At 42.5% G+C, this 19,746-nt stretch overlaps 1 protein-coding gene across 1 annotated transcript in view; it reads left to right on the forward strand.

Annotated features, from left to right (window-relative positions):
- pcdh15b (protocadherin-related 15b) overlaps positions 1-19,746 on the forward strand; it is an 843,531-nt gene that overhangs the window by 63,496 nt on the left and 760,289 nt on the right. Inside the window, exons 3-4 of the mRNA XM_068053265.1 lie at positions 16,061-16,075; positions 16,457-16,522. Of these exons, the coding sequence (XP_067909366.1) occupies positions 16,061-16,075; positions 16,457-16,522 (81 nt within the window). The remainder of the gene's footprint in view (positions 1-16,060; positions 16,076-16,456; positions 16,523-19,746) is intronic.

Genomic DNA, 19,746 nt, shown 5'->3' on the forward strand with positions numbered 1-19,746 from the left:
TATTCTCTCTTTGCCAGACTTATTTTCCTCTTCACTTCCCCTCTCAACTTATTGCATTTGGCTTGGTTCTCGCTTGAAGAATTCACGTGACATATATCATGCATCCTCTTTTTTTGTTTCATCATATTCTCTGTCTCCCTCATCATCCAAGGAGCCCTGGCTTTGGTTTCCATACTGTTTGCCCTTGTTGGAATGTACCTGAAACATCTCCTCCTTAAAGATCGCCTATTTTTCTGTTAAAGTTTTTCCTGTCACTCTTGGGCTCCATTTTACCCTGGTTCGATCCCCTCTCATCCTATTGAAATTAGCCCTCTTCCAATTTATAAGTTCTGCTTTCGAGTGTTCCTTGCTCTTCTCCATTACTAATTTAAACCTTATGATATGTTGATCACTCTTATCCAAGTATTCCCCCACAGCCGCTTGGTCCATTTGGCCTACCTCATTTCCCAGCACCTGACCCAGCAATGCCTCCTTTCTAGTTGGACCGAGAACATACCATGAAGGAAGTTGTCCCGAACACACTTCAGAAATTCCTCCCCCTCCTTTTCCTTATGCTAACATTATCCCAATCGGCAATTGGATAATTAAAGTCACCCAATATCACCACTCTACAGTTCTTACACATCTCTGTGATTCCACTGCAGATTTTCTCCTTGATTTCTCCCTCACTATTTGGAAACCTCTTGAATACCCCCAGTAGTATGATCATACCTTTCTTGCCTCTCAAGTCTAACCAAATGTATTCTGTCCTTACCCCCTCAAGGACATCCTCTCTTTCCAAAACTACAATGTCTTCCCCAATCAGTACTGCTACCCCATCTCCCTTTTTCCCTTCGCTATTTTTATCTGAACACTTTGTATCCATGAATATTAAGTGCCCAGTCCTCACCATTTTTATGCCACATTTCCGTTATTGCTACGAAATCATATTCCCACAAGACTATTTGTGCTTGCAACTCAGCAACCTTTGTTCACCACACTTTGTGCATTTACATACATGCATTATAAACCTGTCTTTGTTTTCCTCATAGTCCTCCTTCGTATACTCCTTTCTAATAGGGTATTACTTCTTTCTCTAGTACTATCCAACACTCTCACTTTAGGCACCTAATTCATTTTTTCTACTTATATATGCTGGTGCCCATCCCCCTGCCAATTTAGTTTAAACCTTCCCTGCAAGGACACCTGTTGAAGTGTAACCTGTCCCTTTTGAATACATGCCTCCTGCTCCAAAACTGATCCTAATGCCCCAAGAATCTGCAGCCCTCCCTCCTGCACCATGCCTCAAGCCATGCATTGATCCTCCCTAACTCCCTACTTCTACTCTCGCTAGTGCATGGCTCTGGGAGTATTCCAGAGATGACTACCTTTGAGCTCCTACTTTTTAACTTGTTTCCTAGCTCCTGAAAATCTGGCCGTAGGACTTCAGTAGACCCTCTCTATGTCGTTGGTACCGACGTGTCACTCCCTTCCCCTGCAGAATATTCTGCATTCTCTCCATGATGTCCTTTCCCTAGCACCAGGAAGGCAACATACCATGCAGGTCTCTCAATAACTATGGAATCTTCTACTCTTTGCTGTTCCCTCCTGTATAGTCCCAGGCCCACTGGACCGCACGCCTTCAAGGTGTCTTCACTCCCAGATGTCTCCAACTATGTTCACTGACAGCCACCAGATCACTGATTAGAAAGGTTAGACCCTTTTAACATGAACTAATTTTTTTGCCATCTGATGATGTAATTCCTCCAGTTCAACAATGCTTCACCTCATTCTTTTCACCCAAACTTGTTCTTTCTCTCTACTACTAGCTTCATTCTCTTCATGTCCCTTTTTTATTGTATGGGGTAGAATTTCTGTCCTCACCTCACCTTACACCTACTCAGCATTAGACAGGAAAAGGACCGCCAGAGTTCACTGCCCCTTTGCAAGTCTCAGACTCCTGCAATTTCCTAGCCTAGGGCATTAACAAGTGAATCGTCGTGCAGGCCTACCTCCTGGCAGGGCCAATCCCTGACTAAAGAGACAGGAAAATGAAGGGAGTCCATCTGAGTGTTGGGTTCATGAGATTGAAATCTGACAACATAACCATCTGCAGGGAGGGATGGCAGAGGAGTGGGATTCTTCATGGGGCCACTGAATGCCCTCTTATCGGTGGGGGGGTGGGGTGCGGGGTTTGGAGGCAGACCATGTTCTCTGAATGTGCTGGGCATCCAGTCAATGATCAAGCAGGAAAATAAGGTGGAAGGCCAATAATGCACTCTCTTGCCTCATTGCATGGCTACAATAGGTCCTCAGCAACTTGCCTCCCTCCATGACTGTTTAGCAGATTAAAAAAAGAACCCATGGTTCCCATGACAAAAGCCTTAGATATAAAATCAAAAGATCTTCAACAATGAATAAGCTGCAATAATGAAGATTGTGGCCTTTAGATTTATATATCTATTTGGTAATTAAAAATATTTTTTTAATTAACAATTTGGTGAATACTTGGCAGTGGATGATTATGTACGTTGCTAACTTTGAGTGTATTTGAAGGCTGTGGTACTAATGTTTATACTCCCTACATGAGAGGGTAGAAACAGTGTCTGCTGTTCTGTATATGTTTACCAAAGAAATTGGACAAAACATAGAAAGTATTATAGGAATATCTTGACTGTAATTGAAATCCTTTGATGGAAGGTGGTCATGGGAAATTTAATAGTTGCAAGTGACAATTAGTATTATATGTTTGATAAGTAACTGAATTTAAAAAGAGGTTAAATTGATATTGCACATGTTTTCTCTTTAGAATTGACCTTTGTTTGGAAACACTAAAAAAGTTAATCAGTTAACAAAAATATAATGATTGAAAATAACAGTGCTAATTATAACAAGGATACAAATGGCTGCTTAACTGCCCTTGCACCAAGCGATTGGCTAAGAAGGTCATGGCTAGAATTTACTATTTAAAAAAATCTTTAATGTAATGCTTCTTCTCTGTTCACACATAGCTCTTTGTATAGTCTATGTAATCTTAATTTGCTATTTAAATAATTGACAGATACAGGCTTTTGGAAATACAGACATGAAAATAAAAAAAATCGTTAGAATCATTAAAATAAGTGTAACATTTCAACGTTATAATTACTGTAATTAAAAAGTAGTTAGATTTCATGTATGCAAACAGAAAATTAAAATAACACCAAACTTTGTAGGTGCTTATGTTCTAAAAGAGTTTTAAACCATCTGTACCTTTCAGTTTCTGAGGTGAATATTGAGCACATCTGGAGCTTGAGAGGGTAGTTACAATTGATTTTATTCCAAATGCCAGCAGCAAACATGTTGGGAGAATTGTCATGGGATTGTTAGCATTGTACGCCAACTTTCTAGTTAGTTTTCCTCCTCAGGCTACTGTTGCCATGAATTGTCAGGGAGCCATGGATTTTTCAGACTGATGTAAAACTAAATTTGTAACCAGGCCAGAAATTACACCATCTAGTTGAAATGTGATTGCGCTTTTAGTATTTTTATGACAAAATAGGATTGGAAGTTAATTGTATAATTTTGTTCAATGAACCAAGCAATATTTTGCGTGCAGCCATTTAGAACATTGAACCATAAATGTGTGAAAAGTTGCAAAGCGAAATAATGTTTGTCTTGTTCTAAAATATGAATTATACATATTGTATAAAAGGCACATTCTCTGTACAGAAAACAAAGTCTCCAGTGGTGTTGTCGTGTAAGTTTTCGAGTGACTTCTGGTTTCTTTCCCTATTCATGACACAAAGATTCTATTTTGTGAAATCAAAACATTGGTGTATTATCTTGGAATAGAATGTTACCAGAAGACTAAGATGTTAGATGAAAGAAGAACATAATGTAAGCGAAGTGAAACTATTGATTCCTGGACATTTCATAATCGGAGATGATAAATAACTGATGTTGATTTGTACTTTAATTTGTCAATGTCACATCTTTCAGCTTTTGTTCATGGACATAGTGGAATTGGTTCTTATCTTATTCATGATTAGCTGACTAAATCGAGTATTAGATTGTAACTAATTGCTATTATTCCTTGCATGCATTTCACCAGTGCCTGCTTTGTACTAGGATCTGTGTACTGAATGTATGCACTTTGCACTCCAAGTGTCAGTAGTTCTTTCTTCCTGGGCAGGTAGCCCATAAGGCCAGATTCGTAGTAGAAGGTAGAAGTGGTGTCTCATCACCACGACACCTGTATACATGCAGTGGCACTCTGAAGGCCAAAGTTTTTCAGAGCAAATGCTTTGTCAGCTCTGCTTAATAGTTGGAGCCAAAACTACGTTCATAAACATATGGTTGCATCACACTGCAAATTAAAATGGCCTATCTGGTTACTGTTGTGAGCTGTTATTGGTATGAAATGTTTGTGCAGCTAAATGAAAAAAGTCATGGATCCGATGCTCTTGAAATCCTTGAAATTTCAGAGTGCCACTGTATGTATGCAAGTTTCACAATGAAGAGGGCCGGAATTTTAGGCCCCCCCCCTTAAAGAACGGGCTGGTGGCGGGTAGTGGGGTAAAATGGACTTGGAGGCTCGGAGGACATTTCCCGACCCACTCCCACCACTATTTAACGCGGGGCAGCGGAGGTGAGAAACGGCCCACCTTCCCCAGGCCAATCAAGGCCCTTAAGTGACCAATTAATGGTCACTTCAGGGCCTCTGCCCGGTGCCACAGGTATTTTTACCATTAGCAGGCAGGTAGCCCAGGCCTGAGAAAAGCTGCTTGATAGAAGTAGTTGGTCTTCTGATGGCCTGGGAGAGGGCAATCCTGATCAGGCACCCTGTGCCTGACGGAGGGCCACCCCCAACGCCCAACACCCCGCCCCCCCCCCCCCCCCCCCAATTGACCCCCCACCCACCCCTTGCCCGACCAATCACTCCCGGTGAGGCCCCAAAAACTCACCTCTTTTCTGGGGCCGTCCTTTCTCTTTATCTTGAAGCTGGTTGTAGTCCCAGCAGTGATCACTGCTCCCACTAGCTGGCAGCTCCATTAGGTGGGACTTTCTGCCTCAAATAGGTAGAAGTCCTGCCTAAGACCAATTAAGGGTCTGGGGACTGCAAAATCCTGTCTGGATCCCCAGGCCCGGTGGAGGCAGGATCGCCACCAACTTTTCGGCTGGAGCCCCGTCCAGTAAGTGACAAATTCCGGCCTTGGCAACAATTCTGCTTTCCACTGTGAACCGGGGCAGCCCACAAAGTTTGCATTGTGTTCTGCAAAAATGCCTGGTAACTTACTTTTTCTTAGCATACCACTATTTTCTTGCTCACTTGTTCACCCACTGCACACACATACACTCTTACACAAACACACTTACAGTTCAACCAAGAACAACTACAATAACTAATTTTGCCACAGAATTGGTTTAATTGAAGCCAACACAACAGTCAGTGATATATTCTTTTGGGCCTCCTTATCTCGAGAGACAATGGATACGCGCCTGGAGGTGGTCAGTGGTTTGTGAAGCAGCGCCTGGAGTGGCTATAAAGGCCAATTCTGGAGTGACAGGCTCTTCCACAGGTGCTGCAGAGAAATTTGTTTGTTGGAGCTGTTGCACAGTTGGCTCTCCCCTTGCGCCTCTGTCTTTTTTCCTGCCAACTACTAAGTCTCTTCGACTCGCCACAATTTAGCCCTGTCTTTATGGCTGCCCGCCAGCTCTGGCGAATGCTGGCAACTGACTCCCACGACTTGTGATCAATGTCACACGATTTCATGTCGCGTTTGCAGACGTCTTTATAACGGAGACATGGACGGCCGGTGGGTCTGATACCAGTGGCGAGCTCGCTGTACAATGTGTCTTTGGGGATCCTGCCATCTTCCATGCGGCTCACATGGCCAAGCCATCTCAAGCGCCGCTGACTCAGTAGTGTGTATAAGCTGGGGATGTTGGCCGCTTCAAGGACTTCTGTGTTGGAGATATAGTCCTGCCACCTGATGCCAAGTATTCTCCGAAGGCAGCGAAGATGGAATGAATTGAGACGTCGCTCTTGGCTGGCATACGTTGTCCAGGCCTCGCTGCCGTAGAGCAAGGTACTGAGGACACAGGCCTGATACACTCGGACTTTTGTGTTCCGTGTCAGTGCGCCATTTTCCCACACTCTCTTGGCCAGTCTGAACATAGCAGTGGAAGCCTTACCCATGCGCTTGTTGATTTCTGCATCTAGAGACAGGTTACTGGTGATAGTTGAGCCTAGGTAGGTGAACTCTTGAACCACTTCCAGAGCGTGGTCGCCAATATTGATGGATGGAGCATTTCTGACATCCTGCCCCATGATGTTCGTTTTCTTGAGGCTGATGGTTAGGCCAAATTCATTGCAGGCAGACGCAAACCTGTCGATGAGACTCTGCAGGCATTCTTCAGTGTGAGATGTTAAAGCAGCATCGTCAGCAAAGAGGAGTTCTCTGATGAGGACTTTCCGTACTTTGGACTTCGCTCTTAGACGGGCAAGGTTGAACAACCTGCCCCCTGATCTTGTGTGGAGGAAAATTCCTTCTTCAGAGGATTTGAACGCATGTGAAAGCAGCAGGGAGAAGAAAATCCCAAAAAGTGTGGGTGCGAGAACACAGCCCTGTTTCACACCACTCAGGATAGGAAAGGGCTCTGATGAGGAGCCACCATGTTGAATTGTGCCTTTCATATTGTCATGGAATGAGGTGATGATACTTAGTAGCTTTGGTGGACATCCGATCTTTTCTAGTAGTCTGAAGAGACCACGTCTGCTGACGAGGTCAAAGGCTTTGGTGAGATCAATGAAAGCAATGTAGAGGGGCATCTGTTGTTCACGGCATTTCTCCTGTATCTGACGAAGGGAGAACAGCATGTCAATAGTCGATCTCTCTGCACGAAAGCCACACTGTGCCTCAGGGTAGACGCGCTCGGCCAGCTTCTGGAGCCTGTTCAGAGCGACTCGAGCAAAGACTTTCCCCACTATGCTGAGCAGGGAGATTCCACGGTAGTTGTTGCAGTCACCGCGGTCACCTTTGTTTTTATAGAGGGATATATATTGAATAAGAAAATGGGCGGCGCAGTGGTTAGCACTGCAGCCTCACAGATTCAGGGACCCGGGTTCAATTCTGAGTACTGCCTGTGTGGAGTTTGCAAGTTCTCCCTGTATCTGCGTGGGTTTTCGCCGGGTGCTCCGGTTTCCTCTCGCATCCAAAAGACTTACAGGTGATAGGTAAAATTGGCCGTTGCAAATTGCCCCTAGTGTAGGGAGGTGATAGGGAATATGGGATTACTGTAGGGTTAGTATAAATGGGTGGTTGTTGGTCAGCACAGACTCTGTGGGCCGAAGGGCCTGTTTCAGTGCTGTATCTCTAAAATAAAATAAAAACATTTTAGAATCTTACATTTACCTGATTCCTGAAGAAAAAATGCATTTAAGCAGGGTAAAAGAGTGTAATTCAAGATCATCACACAAAGTATAAAGTAAGAGGTTTTTCTTTACATGCAAATTTTTTTAAATGCGTAGAATGCTTATTAAAAACAATGGCAGAAGCAGAATACATAGCGCCCTTTAAAATGCAAATGGAGAAATATTGGAAAAGAAATACTTCTTAAATGAATACTTCTCGTCTGTATTTACCGTGGAAAAGGTCATGGAAGCTAGTGAGTTCAAGGGAGGGAACAGCGATATCCTAGAGCATATCAACATTACAAAGCAGGAGGTGTTGGAGGTTTTGAAGCGCATTAAGGTGGATAAATTCCCAGGGCCTGACCAGTTGTATCCTAGGATGCTATGGGAAGTAAGGGAGGAGATTGCTGGGGCCCTGGCAGAGATTTTTGTATCATTGTTAGCCATGGGTGAGGTACCGGAAGACTGGAGGATAGCTAATGTTGTGCCTTTATTTAAGAAGGGCAGCAGAGATAAGCCAGGGAACTGCAGGCCGGTGAGCCTTACATCAGTGGTGGGAAAGTTATTGGAAGGGATTCTGAGAGACAGGATTTATATGCATTTGGAAAGGCAAGGTCGGATTAGGGATAGTCAGCATGGCTTTGTGCGTGGGAAATCATGTCTCACGAATTTGATTGAGTTTTTTGAGAAGGTGACCAAGAGGATTGATGAGGGCAGGGCGGTGAACGTTGTCTACATAGACTTTAGCAAGGCCTTTGACAAGGTCCCGCACGGTAGGCTGGTCCAAAAGGTTCGAACACATAGGATCCAGGGTGAGCTAGCCAATTGGATTCAAAATTGGCTTGGTGATAGGAGGCAGAGGGTGGTAGTGGAGGGTTGTTTTTCAGATTGGAGGCCGGTGACCAGTGGTGTGCCGCAGGGATCGGTGCTGGGCCCTCTGTTGTTTGTCATATATATTAATGACTTGGATGAGACTGATTAGTAAGTTTGCATGATTAGTGAGTTTGCAGATGACACCAAAATTGGTGATATAGTGGACAGTGAAGAAGGTTGTCTAAAGTTACAACAGGACATAGATCAACTGGGAAAGGGGGCAAGGGATTGGCAAATGGAATTTAATGCAGACAAGTGCGAAGTGGTGCATTTTGGGAAGTTAAACCAGGGCAGGACATACACAGTGAATGGCAGGGCCCTGGGGAGTGTTGTTGAGCAGAGAGACCTTGGGGTGCAAGTACATAGCTCCTTGAAAGTGGCAACACAGGTAGACAGGGTGGTGAAGAAGGCATATGGCATGCTTGCCTTCATCGGCCGAGGCATTGAGTACAAGAGTTGGGACGTCATGTTACAGTTGTACATAACGTTGGTTAGGCCACACTTGGAGTACTGTTTGCAGTTCTGGTCACCACACTACAGGAAAGATGTGATTAAGCTAGAGAGGGTGCAGAAAAGATTCACAAGGATGTTGCCTGGTTTGGAGGGCTTGAGTTATAAAGAGAGATTGGATAGGCTGGGTCTGTTTTCCCTGGAGCGAAGGAGGCTGAGAGGGGACATGATAGAGGTATATAAAATTATGAGAGTCATAGATAGGGTAGATAGCCAGAGTCTGTTTCCCATGGTAGGGGTGACTAAAACTAGAGGGCATAGATTTAAGGTGAGAGGGAGGAGGTTTAAAGGGGATCAAAGGGGTAAAATCTTCACACAAAGAATAGTGGGTATCTGGAATGAGCTGCCTGAGGAGGTGGTGGAAGCAGGAACAGTAGCAACATTTAAGAGGCATCTGGACAGGTACTTGAATGAGCAAGGCATAGAGGGATATGGAATTAATGCAGGGAGGTGGGATTAATATAGATAGGCATTATGGTCGGCATGAACGCGGTGGGCCGAAGGGCCTGTTTCTATGTTGTACGACTCTATGGCTCTAAAAAAATGAACAAAAAGTAGGAGATGGGACAAAGTGAATAACACTTTTGGATGGCTGCCTTCACATTTTCATGCTGCAAATGTTCCTGTAAAAAACAGTTAAATAGTTAAACTCTAATTGAACAGAGCCTGCATTTACTTGACGAAATTAGATTTTGTGACCTTTAGAGGACCTAAGCAACAGCATAACACCTTATGCATTACACAGCTGTAACAGTCTTATCTTTAAGAAACAATCCATCATCCGATGTATGAGGAATAATACCATGGGAAATCTGTTAATATATGTATTGTTATGACCGAGGTGGGAGGAGTGCACTCTTAATTCAGTCCCACTTCTCCAGAGGTCACAGCATATCAATAAATTTCCCCACTTACTGAAGCAGCCAATTAGATGTTCTATTTGCCCCCAAATAAAACACATCAACCAAGTTTCTTTAATTAACAACAAAATTAACTGTTCATTGTAAAACCAAGTCTTAACCAATAATGACGTAAATCTATATACAAATTGAGATATTAAAGCTCCTTATTATCCCTCGCCCTCATTCACATGCACATACATCCAGAAACTGGTTAACCTAAAAAAAAAAGGATTTTTGTTTACAGATGTTTCATCGGAATCAAAGGAATAATAAAAAAATGTTAGTCTGACATTATCTGGAAGGAAATTCTTCAGTTTGGTGAGGTGTCCCAAAGTCGAATAGTTGGATGCCACTCGAAGTCTTTCCAGGCGAGGTTGATGAATGGTCTGTGATGGGTAGGCGTCCATTAAATTTCAACCATAGAAGGCTTCACATAAGGTCTTCCATCAGGTGTGCAGCAACAAGGATCTTCTTAGATCTTACAGCAGCAGCATAGCAGTAAAAGGTTTCTTCCAATATTCAGGATTTCTTAAACCCAGGATGCAACAATACGGTTTGATGCAGGAATTCTTCAGAGACAGGAGGCAATAGGAATCTGCCACTTTTGAAATACAGGGTTTCTTCTCTAGAGATGCAGGACTCCTTTACAGAGAACTAATACTTTTTCTGGGTCTTCTTCCGTTTCCAGGCAGGTCATAATCAAATTTCAAATGCCTGCTTTTTGTCCAAACTCACTGACTTTTGAACTGGTAAAAAAGGATTGGAATACAGGTAATTTCAAGGAAACCAGCAGCGGGTTGACCCTCTATTATGACAAGAGACAATTTATCACTGGGCATGTGACTTGTTTATGGAAGATTTTGGTTTCAGTCTTGAACTTCAAAAGTCAGTGAGTTTGGACAAAAAGCAGGCATTTGAAATTTGATTATGACCTGCCTGGAAACGGAAGAAGACCTTTTGTTGAACTTCCTTTCAAAACATCCATAAGGTTCAACTATTTGCAGGTACTACATCCATTAAAATCCTTTTTAGTTTTAAAAACACAGAATCCTAAGTGTTAATACAAAAAAAAATCCTTGTAATAGTATTGTACATTACATTCAATACATGAACTATGCTTTTCATTGAAAATTCATCACAAGCACCTACATGGTATGATAGGCAGTATCAGTTAAAGGTATCACACTGTGTGACACATAATAGCTGATATTTATAGTGAATGTATCACTCTGGGATTATGCAGTCTGGCCATTGCCTGGATACTATGTTCCTACAAGTCACTCAAAATGCTTTTATATTTTTTATCCACTTATTTTCCTCACAGTGACTAAAATTTCTCATCTCCAAAATAAGGTTTATACAAGATAAAGATTTTAAAAATCACAGTAACATGATTACATTTATCACATTGTCTTCTATGTCTTTATTATATTTTTATTTGAAGACCTAAGCCTCTCTCCCCAAACATGGGATTGAAGTTAACTATTTTGCCTTGAACTGTGACTCTATGAACAGAATTTGGATTGTGCTGCATACTTCATTTTCCAGGATACATCAGAACTGTTCCATCAGCCGAACTATTGAGACCGTTTTCTTTACCTCCTGTCACTTTTGGGAAGTTGCTTTTCTTCGAGTAATAGGAGAAAAAATGTTAAAAGGCTTACTGACGTTTTGTTTCCTATAAACTTCAGAAAGTTCATTAAACTGGTAGAATGAGGGGGAGGCAAAGTGTAGACTGGGATCAAATAATGAGACTGCATTGTAGAAATTTGTCTTAAATGGTGGCGCAAAATAGGCGGTATCAGATCGGCCAATCGCTTTACACAGTGCCTGATATTCAGTTTGATTACAGTCCATGATACTGCCCGTTTAGTGGCACCTCCCAAGACAAAGTTCTACCCCCACATCCATATTCAATGTTGCTTCACATTTCAGAAAAAAGTACCAGTTCAGTTTTGAAGCCAACTAATTATCTGAACCTGTGTTTTGTTGCTAGAAAAGGTTAGTGTTGACCATGGACACCTATGAAAGAGAACTTTTAATTTCTATCATGCACAACAGAGACAAAGGTTCTAATTTAATCTCGAGAGCATAAAAGGTATTTTGAAGAAAAGGATGGAAACCGGCTGAGTGGGTTTTCACAGCTCCCACTCTTGGGGACACTAGTGGTGTGGGTGGATAGTGGTTGGAGAATTAAGGATGAGGTGAGTGACTGGACAAGGGGAAGGTGAGCATACAGGGTCACATTGCATAGTTCAATGGGAAGACGTGGGTTTTGATAGGAATGAGGCACTGAGAGGAAGGAGAATGTGTAGTGAATAGGTTTAGGGGTATGGGTCATGATGGGAGAAAGGGTCTGGGGAGTGATTCAAGGAGGATATGGGAAGGCCATATTTTCTCCACATTCTCTACTCCAAATGAACCCTATAGCCATTGGTGGCAGCTTTTGCCACCACTGCACCATCTACTACCTCCTATATGAAAGAGGAGATAGAGAGAAAATCAGAAGAAGACAGAAAATTAATTGAAAAGGAGAGAAGCAGCCTAGAAATGGAGCAGAAGAGGAGAGACAGACAGCAACAACAACATGGAGACATCAAAGACATGCACAGATCTTATATTCGCAGACTCACTATGTGCAAAGCCATACAAGATGAGCTAATATAAATATTGCACCTAGTGCACGTACTTCATACTCCAGATGTCACAGATTTAAGACATCCTTTTTGGTTTAAAAAAAGGAAAAGCAGTGAATGACGTGGGCCCTGAAGTTTAAAATCAATTTGCTGACCTTTAGTTCTCCTCAGGAATCCACAAGCAACTAGATAGCTGGATTGTCACAGGGACTGCTTGACCTTTAAAGGAACAGGTCAGGCCAGCAGCCAAGCGTCACAGCTGGACTCCAGGCCCAGGCTACTTGCAAGTAATGCAGTCACAGATCTATGACTGCAATGCATGTTTTCAGAGCTTGTATACAAATTAAATTGGCAATGGTTTTTCACACAAGCTAATTGTGATATTTTATCCCTCTCCTGTTTCCAAATGCAATGAGTACCAAATGTTATAGTCCTTTAACAGGACAGCATATTCTATTGAGCTTCCTGATAACCCTTAATGTTATAAATGAAGAGTCATACTTCTGGGTATACGCTCTTTATCTCTTGTCCCTATGTATAGTATCGGACTGCTGATTAAATGCTGCCTAGGTGTGGATATTTTGTGACATCATGTGACAGTATGGGTATGGTTCCTGGCATAACCAGTCAGTGCTAAGGCTTCTGCTTCAATAATCTGTAATCATCTCCTTAACACTTGTCCATTCCAGTATTTCTTGAAATACTACAATTTATTATTTTTAAAATTATATTATCGATGGCTCTGTCACTTATCAAAGTCCTTTTGAAACAATTCTGAGATGGTTATGGTGAGACATTGATGGTTATGTGGGGACATTGAAACCAAATTGAGGAGCCTGACTCTCATTGCTGACTAGCTTTTGCATTTCGCTTTTCAATTAGTGATGGATCTGCTAAGTCTTAAAAGAATTCCCTCCTGCATGGTTCAAATGTATCTCCTACTCAGCTGATCAAGGAATAACACCAATGAGATCTATGGGAATGTTTTTGTAATTGTTCAAGAAATACGTTGATGAAGTCTATTTAATGAATATATCCATATTTTTAAAAGATCATCAGGAAATAAGGCTGGACACTGAGCCTTTCCTGGGGCTGACTAATGTTTTTCTCCCCACTCATGCAAATCTGTTAATTTGTGCATGCGTGAACACTGAAAACTTAATGCACGTAACTGGCATATGCAACAACAACAAATACATGTATTTATATAAAGCCTTCAATGTAATAAACTTGTCAAGGCACTTCACAGGAGCATTCTAAAGCAATATTTGACAGCGACCCATAAAGGAGATATTAGGGCAGGTGGCCAAAAGCTTGATCAAAGAAGTAGGTTTTAAGCAGCATCTCAAAGGAGAAAAGAAAGGTTTAGGGAGGGAATTCCAGTGCATAGGGCCTCGGCAGCTGAAGGCAAAGCCACCAGTGGTGGAGCAGTAAAAATTGGGGATGGCCAAGAGACCAGAAATCAAGGAACACAGATATATCAGTAGGTTGTGACACTGAAGGAGATTACAGAAGTAGGAAGGGTGGAAGCCGTGGAGGGTATTGAAAGCAAGGAGAATTTTAAAATCGATCCATAGCTTAATTGGGAGCCAGTGTAGGCCAGCGAGCACATGGGTAATGGATGAATGGGACGGTATAATCAAGGACATGGGGAGCAGAGTTTTGGATGACTTCAAGTTTGTGGACGGTATGATGTGGGAGGCCAGCCAGGAGTGCATTCAAATGGTCAAGTCTAGAGCTAACAATCGGATGGATGAGGGTTACAGCAGTGGATAAACTGAGACGGAGTCGGGCAATGCTACAGGGGTGAAAATAGCCGGTCTTAGCAATGGTGCAGTAACGTGGTTAGAAGCTCATCTGGGGGTCAAATATGATATCAAGGTTGTGAACAGTCTGGTTTAACCTCAGACAGTTGCCAGGGAGAGGGATGCAGTTGGTAGATAGGGAACAGAGTTTGTAGCGGGGACCAAAGACAATGATTTTGGGCTTCCCATTGCTTAATTGGAGGAAATTTCTGCTTATCCAGTACTGGATGTCCAAGAAACAATGATTATTTAGCGACAGTGGCGGAATCAAAAGAGGTAGTGGTGAGGTAGAGCTAGATGTTGTCAGCATACAAGTTGAAAGGTGATGCTGTGTTTTTGGATGCTGTCGCCAAAGGGCCGGATGTAGATGAGAAATGGGAGGAGACCGAGGATTGATCCTTGGGAGATGATGTTTGCACACTCACAGGACTGGATTTTGTTCCCAGCCCGATGTCTGGATCCGTGGTTGGGGTGCGGGGGGTGTCTGGAGAATTGGAGCAGCGGCCGCCACTGTGCCCGACGCTGGGATTGCCAGGCCCGATTTTCCAGGCGGCAGGGAAGCTCTGTGGCGTACCCTCCGCTGCTCTGCGATGGAACCCTGCCTTTCATATGCAAATTAGATCTTTGCGTTAATTTAAATATAACCGGCAGCGATCTTCCCTTCAGTTCCCAATCTCGAGCTTGTCGTGCGGCACTCACGCGCCTTCACCTTTCCATCCAGGGGAAGCTGGTGCCACCAAGACGGGAAAGGGGTCAACTCTGTATTATGTACTGTATGGGGTGGGGGGAGGGGACAACTTTAAAATGGTAAATTTCTTTTGAGTTGTCCACCGCAGCATTGCTGTTTGCTGATGAGGTTTTATTGCACACCTATTGAAGAAATAAATCTCTGTAACTTTATTCAATCAAATGATCAATGGCTGACTGCATACTGAATATTACAAGAATCATTCTTGTGAAGTGAATTAATGATTAGGCCTGCTTCCATTAAATAAATGAAAACTTTGATGCTGTGCCGTGGAAAAATGGGTTTGGCTCATTATTCTTCAAAGGTTCTGTAATGCCTATTGGGAAAGCAGTGACTGAAAAAAGTTTCCTTTTTTGATCCTGTTTTATATATAGTAAATCATAAAGGGCATTTTGGGAAAATTCCTAACAGCAAAAACAGTCTGACCTGGGCCAGGCCGATTTCAGCAGCCAGTGCCAGCGCCTGCTCCTTCATCAGGTGACACTGTGAACAGCATCACCAATGCTGCTCCCGCCACGGAATTTTGGGGGGGGCGGGTGGGCGGTGGGTGTGCGGCCACCATCCATATGCTATTTGGCCGCTGGACACAAGATCACGGTGCCCCAGGGCCGTGCGTGATGGCCACCATTTTCTGCACCCGCCACCGCTGCCAGCCGTAGGAGAACAACATCCAGCCCACAGACTTCACTGCACATGAATGCAGTAAAATCCCAGGGCAAGGATGCAAAATGCTGATTTCAAAGGCCTGCCACTAACTCAATGAAAGAGCTGAAGAAATGTTGGTGTTGGCGCCAAATGCTGCTGGTTGGAGCGAATGAGATAATAAGATTACATTGAATATATCAAAATATTTCTTATTTAAATTTTGATTGAGGAAGGCAGCATCCATACATTAAAAACAGAGCAACAATATTGTTCTTTAATGACATCCCATACATCACCTCCCTTTTTGTTCTTTCAGATGTGTATTAGTACTCGGGTGCAGTTTTGCTGTATATAGTTTAGGGCTCTGTTTACAGATAGGAAATGTAGTTAGCACTTCTTGATCAATTTTCTTTTCCTTCAAACTTATTTTTAATTGTACCTTTCAATTCTTGCCTTCATTTTGAAATGTAATGTTCAATTTTAATCCACTGAAAATTTGTCATCCTTTCTTTTCTTCTACTATGCTGTGCTGCCTCAATCTTTGTGACACTGAACTTTGACTCCAGATTGGCAGTTTGAGGGTAAGATGGTGAATAGTGAAGCTACATAAGTTTAACGTCTTTAAATGTTCTTGCTTGGCTAATCTTAATACTTCACATACCATAACCTTAAGTTAATCTGTTTAATCTAAATTGGTACATAGTGATTGTGCTCAGTTAAAATTTGTGGCATAAAAGAATAGGATGGGTAAAGAGAGAACAGTTACAGAATATATCCAAACTCTACGTTTTGTAAATTGTGTTTTCTATTTCTTGATTCTGTATGAGACCTGCACTGATAAATTGCAATAAAACTTGTTTAGGCTTTTAAAATTGTGCTACTACTTAAGCTTAGCTTTAAGCATCAAAGATGTGTTCTTTATTGAAAGTACATGTATATAATGTTTTTGTTGCTACCAACAGATTGCAAGCTGGCACGATCAGGTCCTCCAGCAACAATAGTAGCAATTGATGAAGAAAGTCGAAATGGTGAGTAGTGTGTTATGCTCGAACTTAATCAAATCATTTGCAAGTTTGATTTTGACAACTTGAAGCAGAAAATAAAATACTGTGGCAAAAGTCCTGTATTGGAAATTATTGTTGACTTTGTATAAACTAAATTTAAATGTGTGAGTTAACATAGAAACATAGAAAATAGGAGCAGAGTTGAATTTAATTCAGCTGGTTATGCATGGTTGATTCATAAGATTAGAGTTACTGTTGACAATAACAACTGACAAATGCTTGAGATGCTTGTATGACATTCATTTGGCCAGTATTTTAATAGAGGCATTAACCCAACATTAATTTCTAGCCTATAATGATTACAGGCCAATAGTGCTGTTGTCATCTGGCAAGGAAGTTACAACAATGTGACAGGCCTTGGAGTGTGCAATATTTACACTTAAAGAAGAAAATCATTCTCAGATTGTGGCATGAGTTGTTGGCATTTTTTGAATCATTACAGGTCATATGTTAGTTACTTTTTGCATATATTACATTACAGTGAAGTTATGCCAAAAACAATTATCTTAACTGAAGCATTTAACTAAGGGAAGACTTCGGGCGTAACAGTGGCACAGTGGTTAGCACCGCAGCCTCACAGCTCCAGTGACCCAGGTTCAATTCTGGATACTGCCTGTGTGGACTTTGCAAGTTCTCCCTGTGTCTGCGTGGGTTTTCTCCGGGTGCTCTGGTTTCCTCCCACAGCCAAAAGACTTGCAGGTTGATAGGTAAATTGGCCATTATAAATTGCCCCTAGTATAGGTAGGTGGCAGGGAAATATAGGGACAGGTGGGGATGTGGTAGGAATATGGAATTAGTGTAGGATTAGTATAAATGGGTGGTTGATGGTTGGCACAGACCCGGTGGGCCGAAGGGCCTGTTTCAGTGCTGTATCTCTAAACTAAACTAAGACCAATCTAGGAAAAAGTAAACATTTCCATGTGTATGTCTATTCATGAAACATCAGTCATTTGTACACTAAATTTTCAAATATCCAACAGTTTAAATTTAGCAATGCAAATAACAAAGTAAAGTGGAAATATAAGGCCGCATTTTTACATAGCAGTGGAGGCGGATGGGACCGTAATTTCCCAGTGGTGCGCTGGTTTGCCGGCGTGTTCCTGTTTCTGGGAAGTTTTGGAACTTGCCAGTTTGCGGAGGAAACGGCTACCCACCTGCGAGTGGCAGGTAGCCAATTATGCATCGTTCAGGCCTAGTAAGGCCACTTTGCTGATGCCGATTGGATGCCGGCATGCAGGCACTCCACTGAGGCCAAAACATGACTCAGGAATGATGACGGCCTCCCATTGACGGACCAGGACCCAGCACTTCTTCAACCACTTTTGACCATCACCCTTCCACAGTAGCGGTTTGGCAGCTGTGGCTAGTTTTATTTTCACGTTTTCAAAAACACTTCAGAGGGCACCTCCCTCTTGGAGCATCTTCTTTCTCCTACATACAGCAGCAGCTACCACCTCTGATTGTGGGGCTGCCAAATTCTCAGGTTGAGCAGGCAGAAAAGTGGAAAATGGAATTCAATCCGGAGAAGTGCGAGGTAATACATTTTGGGAAGGCAAACAAAGCAAAGGAATACACAATAAATGGGAGGACATTGAGAGGGGTAGAAGAAGTGAGAGACCTTGGAGTGCATGTCCATAGGTCCCTGAAGGTAGCAGGACAGGTAGACCGAGTGGTGAAGAAGGCATATGGAATGCTTTCCTTTATTGGCTGAGGTATAGAATATTAAAACAGAGATGTAATGCTGACACTATATAAAATGCTGGTTAGGCCACAGCTGGAGTATTGCATACAGTTCTGGTCACCGCATTACAGAAAGGACATAATTGCTCTGGAGAGAGTAAAGAGGAGATTTACAAGAATGTTGCCAGGGCTTGAAAGTTGCAGCTATGAGGAAAGATTGGATCGGCTAGGGTTGATTTCCTTAGAACAGAGGAGGCTGAGAGATGATTTAATTGAGGTGTACAAAATTATGAGGGGCCTAGATAGAGTAGACAGGAAGGACCTGTTTTCCCTAGCAGAGAGGTCAATTATCAGGGGGCACAGATTTAAGGTGATTGGGAGAAGGATTAGAGGGGACAGGAAGAAATACTTTATCGCCCAGAGGGTGGTGGGTGTCTGGAATTCACTGCCCGGATCGATGGTGGAGGCGGAAACCCTCAACTCATTTAAAAGGTACCTGGAAATGCACCTGAAGTGCTGTAACCTGCCAGGCTACAGACCAGGTGCTGGAAGGTGGGATTAGATTTTTCAGCCGGTGCAGAAACGATGGGCTGAATGGCCTCCTTCTGTGCCGTAACGTTTCTATGGTTCTATGGCTGGAGGGCCTCCTGTTGGTCCTCCAGCCTTGGGCGCCCACCCGCAGTCCTTAATTGGATGGTGAGGGTGCTCCCTGGCAACTGATTGGCTGGCTTGTAAAAAATTGTGTCAGGTGCCAATCCGATGTGGGTTTGAGACCTGGTAATGCTCCGAACATCGGGGTCCCAACCCCAAAACTAAAATCCAATCCATAGTGCTAAAAAAAATCTGAGATGATTTAAATCAAGTGGTGGAGATTATAATTTGGCGTGAAGAATTGCATTATTAAATGATTGTGATGATTATTCTGAAATAGTAAATTCGAGGATGCATTGTATGTGATTAGTACTGAATATTGGGACATAATAATTTGAATGAAAGATTTGCAGGGGAATGCGTGAGGTAATGGGATTAATTGGATTGCCTTTTCAAAGACCCAGCACAAACAGGATAGCTGAATGTCCTTCTTCTGTGCTGTATGATTCCATGAAGAAAGAACTTAGATTTATAGATCAGTGTTCTTGACACAGAATGTTCCAAAGTGACTCATACATAATGAATTACTTTTGATGTGTTGCCACTGTTGTTATATAGGAAAATATGGCAGCCAGTTTGCACATAGCAAGGTCCCACAAACAGCAGTGATGTCGATGATCAGTTATTCTGTTTTTGGTGGTGTTAACTGAGAGTTAAAGGTTGTCACGGATTTTTTGCATCTGACTGAGCAGGCAGATGAGTCCTTGGTTTAACATCTCATTTGGCAAACTGTCCAGTACTCACACTGTAATGAGTTCTTTATGTTGTCTGATGCAACATAAATGAGATGCTTAGAGTCAAGTTTGTTGAAAATCTCAAACTATTACAGCCATTAGAAACAGTACAGAGCAAATTAT

Source organism: Heterodontus francisci, chromosome 20, assembly GCF_036365525.1.
Source record: "Heterodontus francisci isolate sHetFra1 chromosome 20, sHetFra1.hap1, whole genome shotgun sequence".
NCBI lineage: Eukaryota > Metazoa > Chordata > Chondrichthyes > Heterodontiformes > Heterodontidae > Heterodontus > Heterodontus francisci.